Here is a 26,411-nt window from a genome sequence, read left to right as displayed (position 1 = left end):
GTAAGGCGTGCTGCCTTTATCATAATTTTTCCTGAACAGATCAGGCCTATCGCCTTGATCATTGTCTGCCACCATAACCAATATAGTCCTGCTTCATCGATCATAAGCTCCAGCACAAGCCAAAAAGTGCAACAGATGCATTGTTTTCCAATTGAAGCACACAACTTCTTTTCAATCAAATGGTGTACTTAAAAAAAATCAACTTGTGGGTGGAGCCTAAGTCTCTCTCTCAGTAGTATTTTTTAAAGGTATTTTTGTAAGATCTTTTTGTTGTTGATCACATAAGACTGGTCCACAGCTGCACTTTCAAGCTAAACCTAAAAAAGTAATTTAAAATTAGTATCATACTATTGTAAAATGGTCTGAAACAACAAGGGCTAAGTAGCACTTTATACAACAAAAATAAATAAATTAAAAGCAAACACTACATGGAACAAAGCTGCTTTACAAAAAACATATGTCTCTCAGAAATTAATTTCTTCTTTAATATTGTTCAGACAATAACTGAATGTCATTAACATCGTTGCAGCATTGCAGTGCTAAATAATATCCATGCAGCAAACTGCACAATTATAAGGTCTGAATGAGATTTATACTGCATGGGTCACTGATGTATGTTCTAGGGGCCTGACTCACAAAAGTAAATTTACACAAGTAGACTTACTCATATGTACATCTGCTACTGCACCTAGGGACAAATCTACACTTTTGTAGCCATTCACCAATTGAGTGTAGATATACAGTTATATGCAGACTTACATGTCTTCATGCCCTTGTGGAGCCTCCTACAATAGGATTTATGAGTGTAAAGGTGCTACCACAGTGGAGAAGATCTCACTATGGGAAAGCATAGAGAAAATTATTTCTAGCCACTCCCCTTATCCCTCCCAAATTTACTACAAAACATAAACTTATGGGTGCAGCCCTGCTCTGTCACCATGGGAAAGATCCCTGAACAGAAAATATAAGAGAAAAAGAGGCAGATGTCTCCACCAGTAGGTTAGGGAATAGCATTATGTAGTACATAAGTAATACTACTACAGTAATACAAAATGCAGTTCGTGAATAGGCCCCCAATTGTCTGTACTAGCAAGCATTAAAATTGTCTCTATTGCCCCTTATTTCTTTTAAAAATACATTAATGATAGGAGAAAATTTGCAAACACATTTTACAGGAGTGGGTATGCATTATCGTGCAAATCTTTGGCATCTTTGCGATACAATAGATCTCTAGGACTCTTTGATGGACATCATTTGCAAACCCAGGCGCCAATTAGTTGTTCAAACACAGGCATATCTAAGGCATATCTAAGTGTTAAGTAATAGTATAACTATGTCACCATCTAGGGAATATGAAATATTGTGTGATATGACACATAACTTATTCCTAATATAATAGTGGTAATTGTGAAGAGAAAGTAAAAATATTTGAACTGGTTGGAGGGAGGAAACTGTGTACTACAGAAATCTCCTAGGTACTCACAGAACTTCCACACCTAATGACATTTACCAAGGACAAGAAGAAATACAGCTGAAATTATAAGTGGTAATATTGTCGTGATTTTGAAATATACATAATTGGCTTTCATTTGGTACCTAGTCCTTGAGGCCCTGGATCTTGATAGTGCTGACTTAGTATTGGTCCTGGACTAAACCATATTTTCGTGGTTTATGGGATTCATCAAATTTCCCAACAAGTAACGAGATTCATGGGATGCTGTGAATCTAGTGCCTGATATACTATTCCCATTTGAAAATAATGAATGTGCATTTTGTACACAACTGTATGCAAATAGAAATGCAATTTGCGATGTGCCCTATGTACTAAGAAGCTGCATAGCAAATGTACATTTTGCTGTGGGTCACCAACGACTTCCCTAACTGATATTAAGTAAGCAGGTTCAAATTTATGCCCCACTCTGATTGCATGTGAACGCAGAGATGGAAGCCTGCAAAAAACAGCAGAACGGCCTCTCTGCATTTCCATTCCCAAACGGGAAGCATTTTTTATAAAAGCAGCCTATGTCCATTAAAGCGACCAGTGCTGCTTTCATAATAGAAAAAAAACCTGTTGGGAAGTCATCGAGAGGAACGAGCAGTGGTCCTCTGACTTGCTCCTCCCCGAGGCCGTTGTATTACTCCCCAGGGGGAAGATTTCCTATTTTCACTCAAAATACCTCTCCCCGTTTGTGTCCATCTCATCCTCTCTCGTTTGGGCTAGTCAGACAGAGCTGCGAAAGCCATTTTAGGAGTCGAAGGGGCTTTTCCGACTCGTAAAAAAAATATATATTTTGCAGGTGCAAACCTTGTGATTTTGTGAAATGCAGGTTTTGAAACTGCAAGATACCGTTGTATAAAATGCCCCTAGTAACTCAAATGTAACATCTCCTCAAAGTTATTTGAAAAATGTAATTTAATGTCATCAATACAAATATATTTGAGGTTTTTCAACCTCTAAATCTGTTTTCTAATAGTACTTGTAATAACATATCATGTTCTTTGTTATTTATACATCGGAAAATGCACATTTAGGGTTCGAAGTTATTAAAGATCGACTGACAAAAACAGTTTGAGAGTTTGTCAAAACTCAAGTCCCCCAACATCCTGCTAGGCTAGATGTAATTGTATATCTCTTACAGTCATGCAAGAAAATAATTATTTCTGTCAGGTTTCAGACCAGGGCAAAATGGTGAATGAGGAACACATCATGGTCAAGAGCAGTTCTAAATACAGTAAATCTAAAAGGTGAAATTGACTCTCAGATGTTAAAAGATGCCTTTAACCAGCAAAATATTTCAGGCAAATTTGTGAGGAATAATAAATAACACAAAGGCGCTTTTTTTTTAGGAATTGTGATCAATAATAAGACTAACACATGTTTAGGTATTAACACTTTGTAGGCTGGGATTCAGAGGAAAATTTTCATTTTGTCTTTTGGGTATACAGAAGGTAACGGCTTACAAAAGGTCTATGCAAAAACTTTTTCTTACCACCTCCATTTTTACCGCATAAGTATGGGAAACGCCAAACGTTGCCGAGCCCAATTGCATAGCCCACGCAGGAGAGTAAGAAGTCAAACTTTCCTTTCCAGGTACCCCGGTCTGGGAGTTCATCTTTGCTAGGGTTCTCCTCCACTAAAGAGATTGTCTCCTCTGGAACTGCCAGCTTCGCCTCAGAGGGGGAGTTAAGCTCCACAGATGTGCGGTCTGTTTTCCCCATCACACTTCAGACACAACAGTCTCACACAGGACACATGTGCCAAAGATAGAACAAGAGCTTTGATCTATGGCTGTCAAATTTTGAAAATTCCAAGATCTTAGAAGTCCAATGCTGAAATCTGAAATGAGAGAGAAGACATAAACCAGGAACATGTTTTAGAGTGATGTTAAAGAGAAACTGTCTTCATGCATTTTATCTCAACCATATTTTGCCACCAAGGACGGAGCTATGATATCTATAAGTACAGATCTATCATCTGCATACTGAGACAGAGATTGTGAGAATCTCACAGTATTGCTATGCCCGACCAATAGAATTATAAATTAATTGTGTGGTGCATGGTGCTTGAAAACAAGTTTAAACTGATCTACTACAGTTGCAGGACTTTATACATCTCCATCCTGCACATTTTCAGTTTGTCTTTGCAGTTTGTCCAAAGTTCTTTAAGGATCTCCTTTAGAAATTAAGAGAACAACCAAATATCTGCCTCAATGAAGTCCATACCCCATGATCACTATTACAGGTGTTCCTGTTATGATATTACAGATTAAGGGCCTGATTATGTTTTTTTGGGTGGAGCAGTGTGGTGGAATTGGCCTCAGCTATCTGGGAGACCTGAGGCCAATGCTGACGCACAGATGGTGCCACTAGTACCTTTGGAATGCCCACTGTCTGCCATTGTATTCCGAGGGTGCTGACGGGGGGGGTCCTTAACTGCCCATGCCATGAGAATGGGTAGTGCAGAGGCCCCCTGCGGCGCTGCCCCTGCCTTTCTTCCAGCCTTTCCATGATGGGCCTCTGCCATGGAAAGGCCAGCGGAAATGCAAGTTGTAATCTGCATGGCGGTATTGAACTCGGCACCGCTTTGGCTGACCATGACTTGCACCACTACCAACCCATTGGGATATCTGATCCTGGCAGTGTGCTGGAGGTCTGACCACTAGCATCGTAATGTGGTCAGACCACCAAGGTTGCACTGGTCCTACCACCACTGTGGGTACCGTGGTGCATGGACCACTGTACTCGTAATTGTGTCCTAAGTCACTTGGCCACAAGGAAACTATACAATTACAAAAGAAGATATATCATGCAGCTGAAGTATGAGTTGTGACACAAATAAACCTTCTAAAATGCATAATGTTGGCATTCAGATCAGTAATTCTATTGTACGTTCTTAAATATTGTAAGCAATAGCTTACCACTATCAAGTACAATATTTGAACTGCATTTCTTTTGTCTTAAAAACTAGTAGGGGGTTGTCCATTCAATTGCATCACAGCAAAAGTAATAAGTGGGAATTGCTCCCTTGTCACAATTCTTCTGGTGAATGTCCTGCCAGCTCTTGCTGATGTCCAAGGGTCTCAGTCCACACCACTATTAGTGGCAGTCAAACCCAAATGGATGCCATAATATTAGGAAATTCATGCCACACAATAAGCCACCATTTTAGGACCCTGTATCCTAAATGAGTCTTTAATTTTAATCTTCAGGATTTTCGGTCTTTGGGAATATTTTTTCAGGAGATTTACACTGTCCTTTTTCACCTAGAACATGTCTGTTGTTGAAGGCCTCGCACTCTCCATAATATGCACTTTGCACGGAGTCCATGCTATGCTCACAGATAGACTCCTGTGCTTAATATTTGTTGTTTCAGAGGATCTTTGGCCATTCTTCACAATCTAAATCTTTTACCAGTGAGGAATGTTGGGATGGCAAGAGTCTGTTCTAAAGAGGATGCCATGAGCTATTGCAGTGTTTGGGCAGAGATCACATCACATGTCCCAACATTCAATTACTCAGGTGCTTCTTTTTAAAAGTGTAGCATGCATGTACTTGCTTTCAGAACACAACGTACTCCAATCCAGCTGTGAGAATAACACACTGCAAGTGACAAGTCAAAGTTGCTTTTTAGCCGGGATTTAAGACAGAGGAACCATATGCAATTATCAACAAACATCCACATGATTCACTTTTTACCCATCTATAATTTTATGTCATATATGGCTCCAATAATCATCTTCCCTTCTTTCTGCTGCTACGCAGGGGCAGAGGTGTGATGGAAGAGCCATACATAACATGGTCGCTGACCCCGTTCTAAATGTGTAGAAAAATACTTTACTTGCCATCCTTAACAGACTCCACCACATTCCCTGCCTTCCTTTCCCTTCCTGCAGCTGTGATTTCGTCTTTCAGTAAAAGCCAACAAACAGCACTGCATTGACAGGTTTTCAGGAGAGCTTTGTCAATCTGGCCTGGACATAGCAACAGTGGGTAACACGTGCTATGATTGCTCCATCACAGCATTGAGTTACTAGATTTAGAATCTGGTGTAAATGACAGTGACTAACTATGGAAGCCATGCAGAACAATAATTTTAATGTAGAAACACGAGCTCAATAAATGATCAGTTCTTGCAAGTAATAACAAGGTAACATGCAGTCCTCAACAAAACTCGCTAATAAGTATTGAACCATTCATTAATTAGGACGCACAAAATGCTGGTAAAATAAAAATCTTCCACAATGTCCGAGTTTATATTTTTGGGTATGATTTAGTTTTTATATTTTAAAGAGAGACATTGTGGTTCTAAATGTGTGATCTAAGGTCAACTCCACAGTATTGAGGGGCGTCTAAATTATCTAGTTAACCAAGTTGTACATCTTTAAAGCCAAGACATTTGTAGCTTTTGACACTCAAATGCGATATCTTTTTAAAGCCATGCTTATTTATGCACAAATTGTTGATTTGATATACCAAATCACTCCTAAATGTAGGGAGCATACATGAAGCACATGTGTAATATTGCTTATTTTTAATAATATGAAGACCCAAGCAGTGTAATAGTCAGGAGTTTGTGTAAAATGTGTTGATTGTAGTTGGTGTTATGGTTACAACCACGCTATTAAGCCTTGACAGGGCTCACATGTGGGATCTACTGTTTGTGCAGATTAAAAAAGCACCTGGTATATAATCAGTTTTTAAAAAGTTTACAGATGACGTGTTCGCACCCTGTGCTGAAGAAGTCAGCCATGTCGCTGGTTAAGTGTTTCTTATGTAGCTAACCAATATCTGCTCAGAACACAGGGGTATAGCTATAAATAGTGTGGCAGATGCAGAGAGTTAGAGACCCAGTACACCCAATCCTGCTTCTTCAGGGCCTTCTAGTAATTGACAAAATATTTACTCATGGTAGTAAGTGTTTGAAAGGCGTGAGTTGATACTTCGTGAGAGCCTCTTTTGAACTGTGAGGAGCATGATAACTCCTAATAATTCAATGCAAGCAAGTCAGCTCAACTAGAAGGCCCTGAAGAAGCAACATCTAGTAAAAGTTATAGCCGTGAAACATGTAGGCTGATGAAGCTTCATGTATCTCTTTTTGAATATAATTCCAAAACCTTTTAATTTTGAGAACTAAGGGCCTGATTTAGATCTTGGATGCATCGCCAAGCCGCATCAGCAGCAGACCCAAGATGACCCTCAAGTCAATCGTGTTCCGCCCGCTGTATTTAGATGTTACAGCTCTGGTGGTGGTTCACTGATGGAGGGAGGACATCAAGGGACCAAATGGACAACAAAAAAACGGCAGTGGAGGTAAGTGACATACGCACTATACCTTTGCCATATGTGTACCCCTGCATGTTACACAACACACCACATAAACACAATTATCCATTGCCATTCCACCACAACACATACATGCCGCAAACAAACACTGATGGACATCCACCATACAAATACATTCACACATGACACAACCACACCCATCTACACAAACACACTCACACACAAGCACAACTAGGCACAAAAATGGCAACCACACAACACCACTCACCTGAATGTTGCATGCAGCAACACACAACATCCAATGCAACATAGACAACAACATCACAGCCACATGCAGATGGCACACATACTGACACAGCCACAGCACCCACTCCACTCCAGCTCCCTCCCCCTCACCCAGCCACTCACATCGCTTACACACAATAATGTACTGATTCCCACACACAACTCGCAGCACAACATGACAGGTACAGGTCCCCTGGCAATGTGTACACGTGGACACAGTTGACAGGTGTCAATGTACTATCGTTGTGGTGCCAGTATTCATTTGCCAATGAATACTGGCACCATAATGACAATTGTGTATGTGTGCGATATGTGTTGTGTACCTGTGTATCCTGGTTTGTGTCTGACCCACTTGTGTCCCTGACGTATGCATGTCACAGTAACTTTAAAAAATACTGTGACATGTTTATGTCTGCAGTGGCCACAGCCTCCTGTGCAGTGCCCACCCGATGTACCCTGGCAATATGGCGTCCCTACCTGAGAGTCTGGGGACGGAAGCAGGGTTGTGTTTTTCCCATAGGTCAGTGGCAGCACAGACAGCAGGTGCTGTCCAGTCGTGTTCAGTTGGAGATGGGGGTGGAATGGGGAAAAAATGTAAGCTTTCAGTCCTTCCCACTCACCCCCCAGTCAGAGAACTCAGAAGTGGAGGTTGGACCATCACTTTTTTCTTGGCGGTAAGGCACATTCAAATCTGCATGGGGGGAAGGGTGTCTGGTGTCCCTCCAGCATCCCCTTTTCACTCGTCTGCCATTAACGCTGGTGGTATTCCTTGGCAGAGACGGTGGTTCAAATGAAAGTTTTTGTCTATGGACTCATCAACATCTAAACACGGAGGGTGGACTGTCAATGCAGCAGACAGGTTTCCAGTGAAAAGTTGATGGAGGGTCCATTACCGTCAACATCTAAATCAGGTCATAAGTCATTATTTCAAGTATTACCTTATGATCTCATCAATCAGTCTTCTCGTACTTGAATCAATGGATTATCTTTATTGTTGAGCAAACTGTAGTATAATTAAGAGTGTGAAACAGAATTCAGCATTGTGAAACGGTTCAGAATTGGTAGTGAGCTTCAAACAACACGTGAAACTTTGAGGTTCCATTGTTGATTTCTTTTGCTAGTTGGGAAGACACAAGTGGTGTGAACTACGAACATTTATCTACATGGACATATAGAGAGTGGAAAATAAGGGTGGTGTCTGGTGAATTCTTGCTCAACAGTTCGTGGTGACAATAGAAAAACCCATATGGTTTGTAGAATTTGGGCCTGCAGGATTGCTGGGGGTTCAACAATGTTGCAGCTCTAGCATTCAACATTATGAGCACATGCAGTTTTCCTGGATGAGTATAAGCAGAGACAGTAGCCTTTATTATTAGGATATTTAGGATATGAACCCGTGCAATTAAATTAAGTGAATGGCTATGAGGAGTTGAGTTGCAATACACTTTGACACTTCATGTGGATTGTTCTTAAGCAGACATATTAAGAGCTCCATTGTGTCATGTAGAAATACCACATCCCATCCCATACCTGGGATGGGAGAATACCAAAATATTTCAATGGTGTACGAGATGGTTCCCCAATAAATGGAAATTACCTAAGGAATCAAGAATACAGCACCTGATTCCTGTAGCAAGTCTACTTTTGTGGCCCACACAAATCCAGCATTTCACTTGCTTTTTAAATACTGTATGTCTTCCACTTCTAAACATTTTATACATTGTAATATAATATAATATATTCCAATTTTACATGAAATATAGTTTTCAAACTAAAGTTCGGAAATAAAATATAAATCTATATTAAAATTATTATAGTTAACCTCAACATCAAATACATATACAATAGTTAAAACAATAATTTAAGATGTCCGAACCCTATTACAAATGTATAAAATATTTTAAAATAATTAAAAGAATCCTAATAAAAAAGAAAAGTAAATTCGTTTAATAAATGACGCCAAATTTTACTAACTGTGTAAAAATATAGAACACTTGCATGTATTAGTAAATTCTACTAACTGTGCAAAAACATTGAACAATCATATTTATTAATAGTGAAGAAATGTGATTAATATTTGAAAAAATGCATTTTTTGAAAAAACATAGGGCCTCATTCTGACCCTGGCGGCCGGTGACCGCCAGGGTCACCGGCCACGGGAGCACCGCCGACAGGCTGGCGGTGCTCCGAAGGGCATTCTGACCGCGGCGGTTCAGCCGCGGTCAGAAAGGGTAAACCGGCGGGCACCCGCCGGTTTACCGCTGCCCTTCTGAATCCTCCATGGCGGCGGAGCGCGCTCCGCCGCCATGGGGATTCAGACACCCCCTACCGCCATCCTGTTCATGGCGGGAAACCCGCCATGAACAGGATGGCGGTAGGGTGTGCCGCGGGGCCCCTGGGGGCCCCTGCAGTGCCCATGCCAATGGCATGGGCACTGCAGGTGCCCCCGTAAGAGGGCCCCGCAAAGTATTTCAGTGTCTGCTATGCAGACACTGAAATACGCGACGGGTGCCACTGCACCCGTCGCACCTTCCCACTACGCCGGCTCAATTCTGAGCCGGCGTCCTCGTGGGAAGGTTGATTTGCCCTAGGCTGGCGGGCGGCCTTTTGGCGGCCGCCCGCCAGCCCAGGGCAAATCTCAGAATCACCGCAGCGGTCTTTCGACCGCGGTGCGGTGTTCTGACGGGGTTACTTTGGCGGGCGGCCTCCGCCGCCCGCCAAAGTAAGAATGACCCCCATAGTTGCTAAACTAACACTGTCACATCATACATTGATTAAATAGTGTTGAACTTGGTCCTTTCTGCAGGGATCACCAGACTTTTTGCCTTCTCTCTTATGTTTTCTGAGACCGTTTTTGTTGGCTTTTAAGACTGTACTGCTAAACAACTGCTAAAGTGCCTGTGCTTGCTCTTTTAAAGATGGTAAAATTGGCTTTCCCCCAATTGCTGCATTTAATTTACTTATACATTCCCATTAAAGTGTTACTACATGTACCCAGGGCCTCCAGATTTAATGCTACTAATCAGCCTGCAGCACACACTGTGCTAACCACTTAAATAGCCCTTCAATTATGCCTCAAGCCTGCCACTGCAGCCTGTAAGTGCAGTTTAAAAATGCCATTTCAACCTGGAAAAATAAACCTTTTGCCAGGCCTAACCCTTCCGTTTTATTACATATGAGTCACCCCCATGATTAGCTCTAAATAGCTGTAGGATAGGGTGAAGTGTATTTAAATGTTGGACATGTACCTTTAGCTTTTACATGTTCTAGGAGCTCTTAGCATTCTGAGAGAGTGCTCCTGCCCTGAGGCCACCAAGAACAAAATCAAACCCTTCCAGGCCCTCTGCGACTCACTGGCAGACTACTTCCATGATAAAATAGCAGCCATCTACAGCAACTTTGCACCCAAACCACCAACAACGACCACCTCCTAACTCTGGTGAAACCCATGGTCACCTGATCACCAACTGGAAGCTGCTAACAGCTCAGGAAACATCCACAATCATGAGCGCAACACACTCCGGATCAACCAACGACCCGTGCCCACACCACATCTACAACCTAGGACAGAGAAAGATCAGCAGCTCCCACACCCCCATACTCAACATAGCCATCTTGACGGCCTCCCATCCCAACCCCTGGAAGCAAGCAAAAGTTAAACAGCTCCTCAAGAACCTGCAAACTCAAGAATTACTGCCCGATATCTCTGCTACCCTTCCCCACCGAAGTCCTAGAAAGAGCCATCAACAGTTTCCAAACACCTAGAAGAACATAATCTTTTGGACACCTCGCAAGCAGGCTTTCAGGCCAGCCACAGCACAGTGACTGCCCTTATCGCCACAATGGGCTACATAAGAACCCTCGTAGACCATTGAGAAAAAGTAGCCCTAATTCTCCTCGACCTCTCAGTGGCTTTCAACACCGTATCCCACTATACCCTCATAACCAGGCTCCACTATCTCAGAATTCAGAACAACGCACTTAAATGGATCCACTCTTTCATATGAGAGGCACCCAAAGCATCCACCTACCGCCCTACACCTCAGAGCACAAGAACATAATCTGCGGCGTTCCCCAAGGTTCTTCGCTCAGCCCCACCCTCTTCAACACTTACATGATGCCTCTGGCAGCCATCTTACACAGCCATGAGCTCAAAATCATCTCATACACCAATGATATTCAACTCATTCAATCACTTACCGAAGACCACTCCTCCCAGAGTGCCAACTTCCAGAATGCTACGAGCAACATGGTTGTATGGATGAGAACCAACTGCCTGAAACTAAATGCGGACAAGACAGATGTAATCATTTTCAAAACAACCCATCACCTTGCGACAGCACTTGGCGGCCCACCACCCTAGGACAATCTAATACGCGAAGATCCACACCCACAACCTAGACATCATCCTTGACAACAAACTCACCTTCAAGCAACAGATAAACACAGTTGCCACCTCACGCTTCCTCCTCTGCATGCTACAAAAGATTTTCCTATGGATCACAGTCAACACTCGTAGCACGGTAACTGAGGCCCTAATCACCAGCAGACCTGACTATGGGAACTCACTCTACCTCAGAACTACCAACCACTTCCTAAACCTCCTCCAAACTGTACAGAACTCCCCAGCAATCCTAGATCTTCCTAAACGCACCAGCATAACCCCACGACTCAGAAATCTACACTGCTTGCCAGTAAACAAGGGATGTCAATTCAAGGTCTTGAGCCTCGTCTTCAAAGCCCTTCACAACATCAGACTCAAACACATCAACCACTGGCGGACTTTCCACCAACCAACAAGAAAACTCAGATTAACATCCCTCGCCCTCTCACATGTCCCACGTATCAACAGGAGATGTTGTGGAGGCTGCTCCTTCTCGCACCTTGCCACCTATGCTTCAAATGACCTCCACCTCACCTTCGAACCACTCAGTCCCTCCCCGAGTTCAGGAAGAAGTTCAAGACCTGGCTTTTCGATGAGAGGTAGCCAGCACACAGCGTCACCTCCCAGCACCTTGAAACAAATACTGATTGGATTGCATTGTAGGGAAAAGCTCTTAAATTTGTTTTTCACTTCTGCGAAGGCCTGCTTCTCCCATAGGATAACATTGGGTTGACTAATTACAGTTAATAAGTGATAACTTCAAATTGTAAGCAGGCAAGAATGTCAAGTTTAGTGTTTAAGGAATTGTAATTTAAATCCCTCTTTAATAGCAAAGTTGGATTTTAAGTCACAATTCTGAAAATGCCACTTTTATGAAGCTGGCACTTTTCTTGTCCCACCTACAGCCTGTATCCTGGGTCACATGATTAGGTGTAACTGCCAGTTGGCCTTTGTGTATTACTCTCAGTCAGTTAGACAAAGGGGGAGTAGGTGTTGGAAGGATGGGCCATCTCTGACTTGATAGAGGGAGGAGCTGTCACCTACCAGACATCACAAAGGTGCTGCCTCAGTGTTGGACTTTTTTGCTTATGCAGGGTCATCCCCAATCTTTTTGCCTCCTGCCTCCTAATTTTTCTGACCTGTTGCTGTTGGCTTTTGAACTCTGAGCACTTTAACACTGCTAACCAGTGCTAAAGTGCATATGCTCTCTGTGTAAATTGTATGTAATTGGTTTATCCATGATTGGCATATTTGATTTACTAGTAAGTCCCAAGTAAGGTGCACTAGAGGTGCCAGGGCCTGTAAATCAAATGCTACTAGTGGGCTTGCAGCACTGGTTGTGCCACCCACATACGTAGCTCTGTAATTATGTCTCAGACCTGCCACTGCAGTGTCTGTGTGTGCAGTTTTAACTGTAAATTTGACTTGGCAAGTGTACCCACTTGCCAGGCCTAAACCTTCCCTTTTCTTACATGTCAGACACCCCTAAGGTAGGCCCTAGGTAGCCCCAAGGGCAGGGTGCGGTGTATGGTTAAGGTAGGAACTATAGTAATGTGGTTTATATGTCCTGACAGTGAAATATTGCTAAATTCGTTTTTCACTGTTGCAAGGCCTGTCCCTCTCATAGGTTAACATGGGGGCTACCTTTAAATCTGATTAAAGTGTAGATTCCCTTTGGGAGCGGATGGACATGAGGAGTTTGGGGTCTCTGAGCTCACGATTTAAAAATACATCTTTTAGTAAAGTTAATTTTAAGATTTTGTGTTTGAATGTGGCACTTTTAGAAAGTGGGCATTTTCTTGCTTATATCATTTCTGTGACTCTGCCTGTTTGTGGATTCCCTGTCTGGGTCTGTTTGATAGTTGGGCTGGTTGCACCTCACACTAGACTTTGACACAAAAGGAGCTGGGGTGTAGTCTGCATTTCCTAATGAGCCATCTTTGCTAGGAGGGAGGGGAGAAGTGGTCACTTACACCTGAAAGGGCTGTGCCTGTCCTCACACAATGCAGTCTCCGACCCCCTGGTGAGTGTCTTGGGCCTGGCCTGGGCAAGGCAGGATTTCACATTCAAAAGAGACTTTACTTTGAAGTAGGCCTTCTTCAAAGGAGAAATTGGGTATAAGAAGGGCACCCAAAACCACAGACTTTAGAAACACTTCTGGAACCAAGAGGAACCTCTGCCTGGAGAAGAGCTGAATAGCTGAGGAAGAAGAGCTGCCCTGCCTGTGACTGTGCTTTGTGGAGCTATCCTGCAGTTGCTGCTTCTGCCAGAGTAATAGGGCAAAGACTGGACTTTGTGTGCCTTCCATCTTGAGAAGAAATCTCCAAGGGCTTGATCTAGAGCTTGCCTCCTGTTGTTTGAAGTCTCAGGGACAGCAAAGACTTCTCTCTGCCAGCACCTGGGGTCTCTGGAGAGACTCCTACTCTGCCCTGTGGTGCCCATCCAGTTCCTGGGACCCTGAAAGGAGAAGCTGGCAGCCTAAAGCTCCGCAGCTGAAAAAACAATGCTTGCAGGAAACACTACCGAAGAATCGACGCACGGAGCAGGAGAAACGACGTGCAGCTTTGGTGACGGAGGCTGGGAGATCACAACCTGCGCTGAGGGGATTTCGGATCATCGTGCAGCTGGATTTCCGACTCACGTACTGCCGTGCGGAGTTATTTTTGACGCACACCCACCCGTGCGGGGTTATTTTTGATGCGCACCAGGTACATTGGGTGTGTGTTTAAAACTACTTAAAGACTCTTTTTGCATTTTTATTGATAACTTGACTTGTGTATTGTGGATTTTTGTCGTTTTGGTCTTGTTTTGTTTAGAGAAATATTTCCTATTTCTCTAAAATTGTGTTGTGTCATTTTGTAGTGTTTTCTTTAAATTACTGAGTGTGTTGGTACAAATACTTTACACCTAGCACTCTGAAGTTAAGCCTACTGCTCTGCCAAGCTACCAAGAGCGTAAGCAGGGGTTAGCTGAGGGTGATTCTCTTTTAACCTGACTAGAGTGAGGGTCCTTGCTTGAACAGGGGGTATCCTGACTGTCAACTAAAGACCCCATTTCTAACACTCAGCATGCTCACAAAGAGTTTCATACTAGTCTTTTGTGTCCCCAAACAAGCTGGGGCCAGGGCAGGGAGGCCGAAAGTTCCATACACCGCTGAGGGTGGAAATCTCCAAAACCTTTTTTCTATATCAAAGCTGGTACCAAGCAAAAGTATTGGACCCTCAGAGCCAACTTTTCAGTATACATGTGAAAGAATTGCAAGAAGGACTGCTGTGCTGCTCTGCTGCAGGAAGGACTGCTATTCTACTGCTTGCTACTCTGCTGCCCTGCTGCCCTTCTGACTGAGTGAGAAAGCCTAGACCTTCATCTTAAAACCAGGAATACCAGAATGACTCCAAGGGCTAGTTGGTTGACCTTCTGATCAGATCCTCAGGTACAGAAAAGGCTCCAACCACCTTGAACCCTGCACCTGTGCTCTGCCTGTTGCGCGTCTTACTCCCAAGTGGTACCACCCCAGTCCTGGACCCTTGGAAGTGGGTCTGCAGGTGCTCTACCTGCCCAGCTGCAGTCTCTGTCAGTTCTGACACAGCACAATGCAATTCCTCGCAGCCCCGCATCGGAACCGCAACTGCACAGTACATTCCCAACACGAACCTCGCATCACAGACTACAGCTCATCAGAACTGCAGCTGCATGACACATCTCCAATGTAGGACCTCTCATCACACCCCCTCTGAAGCGCTGCTGCTCAATGCATCCTCTGCAAGAAATCTCACATCGCTGGCCAGAACTGCCACTGCACAGCGCAATGCTCTGCAAACAGGTTTTGAGGTACTTTGTTCTGCAAACATAACTTGGGTCCTTTCTCCAAGTCATGCTACATCGTGGTCAGCCTGAATTTGTGACTTTGTTTCGGTCTGGTGGAACCAGACATTCGCCATTGATGCTTTGTGCTTTTAAGTGCTATTTTTGCCTAAACCTTGCATATCTCTGGTTCTACTAATTTGATTTTTGTCATTTTGGTCTCAAATAATGTACTAAATATTACTCAATTTTTCTAAATTGATATGGTGTTATTGTGTTTTGTTTTCACTTTATTACTGGTTTAAGTACTGCTTAAATACTTTACACATTGCCTCTAAGTTAAGCCAGACTGCTTTTTTGTCAGGCTCCCAAAGAGTTAAGCAGAGGTAAATTTTTGTTTGCTTGTGACTTCATCCTGACAAGAATTGTCAGGATTGTCTTTGCTGGTCGGGTAGGGTTTCACCCCCCTAAACCAATAACCCAATTTCCTACAAATAGCATATGTAATTTAACTCCTCTCCCAAAGATAAAGTACATATAATTGAAGAAAAACCATGAGCATTGTAACTCTAAACCAAGAAATATTAGGGAAGGTGTACGTATTGTGGAGGGTCAGCTTTACTATTCTACCTCCAGGCCCACAGACACTGAGGAAAATGCACATACTTGAGTGAGGCGGGGAGCAAGGGGAGGGCAGATTTACTATTTTAACTCCAGTCTTAGAGTCACCGGGAAGGTGCATATATTAGGAGCTGGGACAGATTTACTGTTAAAGATCAGAGGGGATTGTTCTTATAATTTATTCCTTTTTGCGGCTGGTGCTCAAATCAAGGAAACTGCATGGGCTGCTCTGCCAAGAATATTATTTTGCTATACAGTGGCTACAGACTTATTTTCAATCCTTTCTAGTGGCATTGATAGCACAATTCTTGACTGTAGAGTTGCAATGTTATCTATGTACTGTTAACATTTTATGGACTATGTTTTATCCTTTTAGCTTTACATTTGGAATGGAACCATTGGGACTGTATTTTGTGTGTAATATGATTCTGTTTTTAGGGGCCGTTTCAAATTGATATGCTTGATTTTATGATGCACTGTTTATGTGCACTTTTATAGTCTATTCATATGACTGAATAAAGTTGATTTGACTTGACTTCACTTTGGATGAGGGGCAGATTTGCTATTCTAAAACCAACACCTCAAACATCTGGAAAAGTGCATATATTTGGAGGGGGTCATACTTACTTTTCTATCCCATTTCAACATACATTGGTGAAGGTACACATATTTAGAGGGAGTCACATTTATCATTGTAACTCCAGTCCAAAAACATTGAGGTAAGTGAATACATTTTGCCAAGTCACAATTACTTTTCTAACTCCAATCACACAATTTGTTGAACAAGTACATACATGTGGAGGCAGAGAGATTCACAAATCTAACTCCAATACCAAAAACATAGGAGAAAATGCAAATATTTGACATGGTCACATCTTCTATTGTAATCCAATCCTAAAAACAATGATAAGAGGGCATACATTTTGTGGAGTTTGTGTGTTATTCTAACTTCAGTCACACAAATGTTAGAAAAACTCTTAATCAATATCCTACTTTAGTATTAATTATTCCTATTGTTGATAAATAAGTTAAATTATTAACAAATGTATAACCAAACATATATCAATAATATTACATATTTCTACCAACTGTATGACACAATTACTATATTTTAAGTTTTATTTTCATAAAAACATATTTATTTTCCAATTTAGATTATAATCATAAATTTGAAAACGAATCATTAACCTAATAATTCAATTATATTTTTCATTTTTTTATTAATTTCATATACAACTTTAGAGCAATTACAATGTAAACATTGTCTAAATAGATTAAAATGTAAACCCCCAATACTTAATGTTCCTTAGCTGAATGAAAATATGTTTATTTATTTCTAAAACAATTATTTATATATTTAGTTAAATACATTAAATATCAGTGATTTTAATATGAGTACTATTTCTATTATTATTACAAATATTAATACTACTACTACTACTACTAATAATAATAATAGCAATAATAATAATACTCATCAACATCATGTTCCTTTAGGGTGAGGTTACTGACCTAAAGACAAAAATGAATACAGTAAGTAGGAGAAACCAGCTCCTTTAGCAATTGATTGTGTGCATGACCAGCTGTAAACATCAGATGCTGCTATTATTCAGCTCATCAGCGTAAATTTTATCGTCATACAAAAAAGAAAAAAAACAATACAAATAGTAATTTATGGGCTGCAAGCATTTTGTCTGCATGAGACAAATTAACTGAAAGGTTTTTGTAAGAAATCATGAATGAAATTAAATGCATTACCTGGCCTTGGACTATACTGCACTCATTTTATAATTCTGTTTGATTTTCGTGCACCTTCTAAAGAATCTGTTAAAAATGTTGCCAGGCAGGGGCTTGTGAACTCCCCACTTTAGCAGCTACAACTGGAGTGGGCTTTTTGATGGAACTTTGCAGACAAAGACTCATAAATAACGTGAAAGGGTTGACTAAGTGAAAAGGCGGATGGATTGGTGTGTAAGTGAAAGGGTGGATGGGTACGTGAAAGGGTGGAATGGTAGATGATGGATGAATGAGTGAAAGGATGAATGTAAGGATGGATGAGTGAAATATTGGATGGATTGGTGAAAGCGAGAGTGGATGGATATGTGAAAGAATGACTGGATTAATGAAAGGCAGAGCGGATGGATGGAGGAAAGGCTGAATGGATGGATGAGTGAAAAGGTGGATCGATGATGAGAAAGGATGGATGGATGCAGGAGCGTCGTGAACCCTCCGCTTTAGCAAATATAACAGGGTGGACTTTGTGATGGGCCTCTTCTGTATACAACTCGGCAGACAAAGACTCGTAAATAATGTGAAATGGCTAAGTAGAAAGACGGATGGATGGGTATGTGAGTGTAAGGGTGGATGGATATGTGTTGATTGGTTGATGATGGGTGAATGATTGAAAGGATGCACGTAAGGATGGATGAGTGAAAGAATGGAGGGAGTAGTGAAAGGGAATGTGGCTGGAGCAATACATGAAAGAATAACTGGATGAAGGAAAGGGAGAGTAGATTGATGGGTGAAAGGGTGAATGGATGGATGAGTGGATCATGGAAGAGAAAGGATGGATGGATAAGTGAAAGGATGGATGAGTGAAGTCAAAGGGTGGATGGATGGAGTGAAAGGGTGGATGGATGGACAGAATGGTAAGGTGAGTAGATAGATGAGCAAAAGGATGGATAGACCGATGAGTGAAAGGATGGATGGATGAGTTAAAGGATGGTGCTGTGGCATTGTGAACACCAAACTTTAGCAGCTGTGGGGGAGGAGGGCTCTTGATAGCCTCTTCTCTCTGCAACTTAGCAGACAAGTGTGAATGAGTGAGTGAAAGGATGGATGTGTGAGTGAAAGGGTGGAGTGATGGGTAAGTGAAATGATGGTTAGATAAGTGAAATGGAGCGTGGAGGGATAGATGGATGAAAGTATGGATAGATGAGTGAAAAATGGATGATTGAAAAGGAGAGTGGATGGCTGAAAGGGTGGTTATATGGTTGAAAGAACAAATGGATGAGTGAAAGGGAGGGTGAATGGATGGATGAGTGAAAGCTTGCATGTGCATGGATGAGTGAGTGGATAAATCGATAGATGGATGAGTGAGTGGATGGTTGGAGAGTGAAAGGGAGGATGGTTTGATGCAGTGAAAGGGTGGATGAAAAGATGGATGAGTGAATGGGGGGTTTATGACTAGATAGATGGATGGATAGGTTTGATGGATAGGTTTGGATTTGGATGGAGAGATGGACAGAATGGTGAAAGACTGAATGATAGATGAAAGAATGAATGGATGACAGAATGTAAAGGTGAATTTGTGAATATCAGCGGGTGAATGGAAGAATGTAAGGATGAATGGGTTAATGCTTGAATGGAGGAGACAAGAGAGCTCTTTTCCGGAGAAGGTCGTGATGACTTGCTTCGTTTGGTTGGTGCCATAATAGTGTGAGCTCGAAGTGGTGAGGGGGCTTTTTAATTTTCTGGCTACTTCCTTATTCCCAGGTCCATCACTTCCCTCAACTCAATCTGTCTTCATTCTGCCTAACAGACTACACTCTTCTTTACAATACATAGGAGCCATTGCCAAATGTGCACAAACGATCTGTACACATGCAGTCCCTTCGAGCTTCATTCAAGCAAGAAATAATTTGACTCATTTTTCTTTTGAGGTTTTCATTGGCAAGGGACCCTTAAGATGTTGATACCCGGAAGATTCTTCTATTGAACAACAGTTTTAGCTAAATGTCATATCATAGATTGAGGAATATGTACATATTCACAGCTAAGAAAGCTCAGGCCTATAAAGCCTTTTGGGTTTGTGTCTGCTTCAGCATCACACGCTCCACTCCTCATTTATAGTTTGGTAGACAGGGTATTCTGTCACAAACATGGAGGAGTAACCTGTCCAGCCAAATGAAAGTCCACCCATTCTACTTTGAGTCAGATAGGCCACTCAGTTTCTGCCAGCAGTGTACTAGCATGCTCAGCAGGCAGCAAACTTAGACATTATGACGGACTTGAGGTCATTAGTCTAAGCACCTCAGTTAGTCCTAATAAAAATAGATGTCCAATGTAAAACATTTCTGTTCAGGACTGACAGGGAATGCCAGAAAAATAAAAAATTACCCCCATTTCCTGAGGGAAAACTAGTAGCGTTCAGGGTTCTTATTTGTCTGCTTTACAGAAATTCCAGCTTTGCGAATTTGTTTTTGTCAAACAACAAGTTTGCTTAGCCACGTTGCAAACGTTCCATTCCTTCAGAGGAGCTGCTGAGGCACCAGCTCCTTTGTACTATTAGAGATCTCTGCCAGAATGGTGAAAATCCCTAAATATAGCAGCCAGTATTCCACTAGGAGGGCAGCGTAGGTTGCTACCCTCACTCGCTGGGCGGTCCAAATGAGTCTCTCAGGGCTTCATTAGGAGATTTGCGGTCCCAACATGGGACCACCAAACTCGTGGGGAGGGTGCCACCACAATGGTTGTGGCATCCCCCCACCCTATTACAATGTTCACACCAGTCTGACCGGTGGGAATATTGCAATAGAGCATTCCCCTTGGTCAGACCGGTGGGAACTGTGCTACAAGATAGCATTGAGAGGGCCGACCCGCACCCTCAGAATGCGCGCTGTCTGCAAAGCAGACAGTGCACATTCTGAGGGTGCTGGGCAGGGAGGCCCTTGCGCTGCCCATGCCATGAAGTTCAAGCAGTGCAGGCCTCCCCCCGATGGTCCCCAACACTTGTTCTCTGCCAGCCTTTTCATGGCAGGGACCCTGCCATGAAAACCTGGTGGAGAACAAGGTTGAGTTCAGTGCCGCCCTGGTTCCTGGTTGACTACAACGAAGATTTGCGTCACCCCATCAGGATCTGTGATCCCGTTTGGAACGGCAGTCTTTAAGTTGGTCCACCCGCCTAACTTGTAATGTGGTGGTCGGACTGCCACAGACGCAGTGGTCTGACCGCCATCACGAGGCTGGTGGTCCTGGCGGTCCACTAAGATTAATCACATGTCTCTTAATTACATTTTTTTACAAATTCTGTTCAGTGCTGGAAATGAAACAAGCATGGGCAAGGGCTACAAGTCTATCTTTAATGTGGTAAAACATTCAGACATGGGCATGAACAAATGTTTTTTGCATGTGTAAGTACATCAAAAACCTGACCTAAAGGCCTTTTCAGTACTTGTTTACATATGTTTCTTCACTGCTTGACCAAAGGCCTTTTAGACTGCTTGCAATGTTAGGCAATGCATTTTAGGTACACCTTGTTGACGAATCTAAGTGTGCAGTTTTGTGTGGAATGAAAGCAGGCTGCCAATTATCTCTTTGTATGGAGGAATCAGAGCCCAAATCACAACAAAATCCATTGGTTTAATCTCACCTTACAATGCCCTTCCATCAAGGCAGATGCTGACATAAAAATGAGGTTCCCCGAGGCACTCAATCAACATCTCCACAAAGGCCACGGAGCAGGCACAACATTTAAATACTTTATTAAGTAGACTAAAGTCAATAAAAATTCAATTATTTCTGTTTGGCTTTAGGATGAGCCTAATGGGCGAGAGCCAGCGGCCTAGACTTGGATAACACACATTCTGATCAAGGCTTGAACCTAATGATCCTGGAATGTAAAATAATGATACATGTCATTCATAATCTGCTGCAAGCATAATTCACATATCTGGAGCAATAACGCCTTTTGTCTGAAACGACATAGAAGTAAAATGCTGCTGCTTAATTGTAATATCAGCTCAAGGAGACTGATGACCTGACGAAATGGTTGAGTTGAAATAACATTGTTAATCTTCAGTGTTAACAGAGTTTTTATTATTGTTTATCTTGCAAATCAGAGGAAAGCATATTTTTAATCCACTTTTTCAATTATTTTGAAAAAACTCAACATGAAGTACTATGAAATACAAATCAGTAGCACAACGATCAAATCACAAAATAAGATTCAGCATTCAGCACTCACAAAAACAACATGAGAGCTAATGCAGTTGTAAGACAAAGTGTTACAGAATTGAGAATTAGTTTAAAATTTTCCTCAATTAAAAGTTTGACACAGAAAAAATATACAACAACCTAAAATCAATAGCCACAAAATGCAAAAGCAGGTACAGGGTGTTAGACTTTTCATCCTTGGCATGGTCTCCCCTAACTTTTTGCCTCTGTTACCCAGGTTGTTGATGTGTGCTGGACTCTGTTTTTGTTGTTTTTGGTACTCTGGGCACTTTACCACTGCTATCCATTGCTAAAGTGCAAGTGCTCCTGTATAAAATGTGTATGTGATTGGCTTTTCATGATTGGCATATCTGATTTGCTGGTAAGTCCCTAGTACAGTGCACTAGAGGTGTCCAGGGCTGGTAAATCAAATGCTACTAGTAGGCCTGCAGCACTGGTTGTGCCACACACATTAGTAGCCCTGTAAACATGGCTCAGACCTGCCTCTGCAGTGTCTGTCTGTGCAGATTGTAATTGCCAATTCGACTTGGCAAGTGTACCCACTTGCCAGGCCTAAACGTTCCCTTTTCTTACATGTAAGACACCCCCAAGGTAGGCCCTAGGTAGCCCCATGGGCAGGGTGCAGTACATGTTTAGGGTAGAACATATACTAATGTGTTTTATATGTCCTGACAGTGAAATACTGCCAAATTCGGTTTTCATTGTTGCAAGGCCTATCTCTCTCATAGGTTAACATGGGAGCAACCTTTAAATATGATTAAAGTGTAGATTCCCTTTGGGAGCAGACAGACATGTGGAGTTTGGGGTCTCTGAGCTCACAATTTAAAAATACATCTTTTAGTAAAGTTGGTTTTAAGATTGTGTGTTTGAAAATTCCACTTTTAAAAGTGGGCATTTTCTTGCTTAAACCATTCTGTGACTCTGTCTGTTTGTGGATTCCCTGTCTGGGTCGGTTTCACAGTTGGGCTGTTTGCACCTCTCTCTAGAAAGCGGCACAAAGGGAGCTGGGGTGTGGCCTGCAAATCCTAATGAGCCATCTGTGCTAGGAGGCAGGGGAGGAGTGTTCACTTACACCTGAAAGGGCTGTGCCTGTCCTCACACAATGCAGTCTCCAACCCCCTGGTGTGTGTCTGGGACCTGACCTGGGCAAGGCAGGATTTCACAAATAAGAGAGACTTTCCTTTGAAGTAGGCCTACTTCAAAGGCCAAAATGGGTACAAGAAGATCACCCAAAACCACAGACTTTTGATCACGTCTGGACATCAAGAGGACCCTCTGTCTGGAGAAGAGATGAAGAGCTGAGGAGAAGTGCTGCCCTGCCTGACACTCTGCTTGTGGAGCTATCCTGCAGTTGCTGCTTCTGCCTGTCCCAAGGGACAAAGACTGGACTTTGTGTGCCTTCCTGCTTGTGAAGAAATCTCCAAGGGCTTGTCCCGAGCTTGCCCCCTGTTGTTGAAGTCTCAGGGCCATCAAAGACTTCTCCTGCCAGCACCTGGACTCTCTGCTGAGACTCCTGCCCTGCCAACTGGTGCCGTATCCAGTTCCTATGGCCTTGGAAGGTGAAGCTAGCAGATCAAGACTGAAAATCCATGCACAGACCGCTGTGTGTGGAAAATATCGATGCACCTCCCAAGATGGAGCTGAAAAATGACGCGGCGTCGGCTTTGCAGCAGAAATCGATGCCCCACCGGCATCACAGCTGGAAAATCGACACACGTAGCTGGAAGATCGACGCACAACACCCGCTGACGGTTATAACATCGCAACCCACATTTCGCAGTTTTGCAGTTTTGCTGATACCGTGCGGCAGGATTTTCGACGCAAACCTTGCTGGGTGCAGAAAAACAATGCAACGCCTACCCGGACTCGAGTGCTGCCCGGATCGACGCATCGCTCCACTGTGGGGAGGAAAAACGAAAAACGCCGACCCGTTCAGAGAAGGAGAAACGGCGCACAGTCTCGATTGCGGGAGAGAATTCAACGCACCGCTTAACTTTTTTGCCGCACACTCACCCGGCCGTGTTATTTTGACAGTACCCAGGTACTTTTCAATGCTAACAGTGTTGTTACTGTTTTCTGAAGGATTTAAGACTCTTCTGCTTTTAAAATTAATATCTTGACTTGTGTGTTTTGGATTTTTGTCATTTTGGTCTTGTTTTTTAGATAAATATTTTCTATTTTTCTAAACCTGTGTTGTGTCATTTTGTAGTGTTTTAATTAAGTTACTGTGTGTTTTTGGACAAATACTTTACACCTAGATCTCTGAAGTTGAGCCTGACTGCTCGTGCCAAGCTACCAAGGGGATGAGCGGGGGATAGCTGAGGATGATTCTGCTTTACCCTGACTATAGTGAGGATCCTTGCTTGGATAGGGGGTAACCTGATTGCCATCCAAAAACCCTATTTCTAACATTGGTGATCAGTAGTTGAGATTGGACTTGTATGTGTACTTGACATACAGTGATTAAGTGAACACTACTGTTTTCAGTGCAGACCACTACGTGACCACATACTACTTGTCCTGTGATTTAGCTTTTTCTCTTTTTTGGGATTTTTCCCTACTTCCATTTTGTGGTAATCCTTGATTGACTTTTGAACTTCATTGGGAACTTGATTTCTGCCTTTGGAACTTTGCACTTCTGTTGACTTTTTCACCATGTCTCAGTCTGGAGATGCATCAGCTGGAGCTGCTTTTGATTTAGGGAGACCCGGAGAGTTACACAGTGACCCAATTGAAACAGTTCTGTACGGATCTTGCCTGCCCCATTAAGAGCTCCACCAAGAAGGAGGAGCTTCAAAAGGCACTGAGGCAGCCAAGGAGTTTGAGGGGCACACAGAAGATGAGGATGAGGGTGAGGAGGAGGTGCAGAATATTCACACTGGTATTGTGGGGGGCCTGTTCTGTCTGGGGGAAGGATCTCCAGGGCAGGTAGCAGTGTCTCATATAAGGGTCTGACTCCTGAAGAGTTGCAGGACAGATAGGCAGAGACGGCTCACCAGTTGGAGTTGGAAAAAATGAGTATGGCCATAGAGGAGAAAAGGTTATTGTTGTCTCATGAGCTCAGCTTGAGGGAGCTGGATAAGAGGAGCCGGTCTAGTAGGGATGGAGGCAGCAGCATCACAGTGCAGCCTGAGAGGAGGGTGCACATTCCTAAGGACCTTGTTAACGATTACAAGAGGGAGAATGACATTCTGCTGTGGTTTAAGGGGTATGAGTCTGCTCTCCATCTGAATCTAGTCCCTGAAGCTCATTGGGGGCGGGTCTGTGGAAGCACTTTGGGGCAGAGGGAAGAGATGCTCTGGCATCCTTAGGGGATCCCCAGGGGCTCACTTACCCTATCATGAAGGATGCCCTGATCACTAGGTATGGTCTCACCCCTGATCAGTATAAGGACAAGTTTAGATAAGAAGAAGGAATCCCAAACGTGGTTGGAATGTGTTGATTCATTCTGCAGGTCACTGGATGGTTGGGTGAAGGGCAGTAAGGTGACAACATATGAGGGTCTTTACAATCTGATTGCTTGGGGGCACTTGAACAGTTTATGTGTTCCAGAGGGGTGCCACCACCTGATTGACAGCAAGCTGACTGACCCCAGGAAGCTTGCGCAGGAAGCAGACCGCTGGGAGAGCACCAGGGTCCAAAAGAGGTATGGGGAGACCACGCCAAGAGTGGGCAGGGTCCCTCTCAGAAGAAAGGGGGGTATGGGTAAACAGGGGGAGTTCTCCAAAGGGCCCCAATCTGATTCCCAGGGTAAGAATTTCCAGCCCCCCAGTGAGAAGAAGCCACAGTTCTCCAAAGGGAAACCTGCGGCAGGGGGTCCCCCACGTAAGTGCTATGCATGTGACCAGGTGGGTCATGTGAGGGGAGACCCCAAATGCCCCAAGAGTACACCAGCACCCACTGGTGTGCAGACCCAGGGTTTGGCTAGTTTAGCGCTTGTGAAGGAGTTGGTTCCAGGTGGGTGGAAGCCTGCTGAGATGACCCTTGTCTCACTAGGGGACAGTGAGATGGTCCAGAGAACCTTAGTGCCTGAGAACACTAAAAAGTACAGGCAGTGGGTGACCATCAATGGACAGAGGTTGGAGACTCAGAGAGACACAGGAGCTAGTGTGACTACAGTGAGGAGTCACCTGGTGTCTGAAAAGCAGATAGATCCCCGGGTACTTCACCAAGTAGTTGCGGTAGACAACTCAGAGCCCCTGTGCAGAGTGGCGCAGGTTCCCTTTGAATTTGGGGAGGATCTCATGTTCCTTGAAGGTAGCTATGAGTCCGACCATGCCTGTAGATTATTTGCTTGGCAATGACCTGGAGGATTCCCCTTGGAAGGAGGTGGAACACAGGTCACACTTAGAGATGTTGGGTCTGCCTGGGTGGGCATGCGTATCCACTAGGTCTATGGCAGCCCATCAGGGTGATCAGGAGACCCTAGAGCCTGAAAGAGTGGTCCAGGTGTCTGCCAGAAGGAGGAAGGACATGGGGCCCCGGAAACTGGCCCCAGAAGTTCCTACGGTCCAGGAGGAGGCTGAACCTGAGGGGGAGGCCCTGGAGCCTACAGGGGAACAAGTGGCTGAACTTGGTG

At 43.3% G+C, this 26,411-nt stretch overlaps 1 protein-coding gene across 1 annotated transcript in view; it reads right to left on the bottom strand.

Moving 5' to 3' along the window:
- The window catches only part of LOC138287583 (sodium- and chloride-dependent GABA transporter 1-like), a 596,565-nt gene that overhangs the window by 411,047 nt on the left and 159,107 nt on the right, over window positions 1-26,411 (bottom strand). The window contains exon 2 of the mRNA XM_069228141.1: window positions 2,991-3,337. Coding sequence (XP_069084242.1) covers window positions 2,991-3,219 — 229 coding nt within the window. The 5' untranslated portion in view covers window positions 3,220-3,337. The remainder of the gene's footprint in view (window positions 1-2,990; window positions 3,338-26,411) is intronic.

This window comes from Pleurodeles waltl, chromosome 4_1 (assembly GCF_031143425.1).
Source record: "Pleurodeles waltl isolate 20211129_DDA chromosome 4_1, aPleWal1.hap1.20221129, whole genome shotgun sequence".
Lineage (NCBI taxonomy): Eukaryota > Metazoa > Chordata > Amphibia > Caudata > Salamandridae > Pleurodeles > Pleurodeles waltl.
This window is presented reverse-complemented; position numbering and strand designations above follow the sequence as displayed.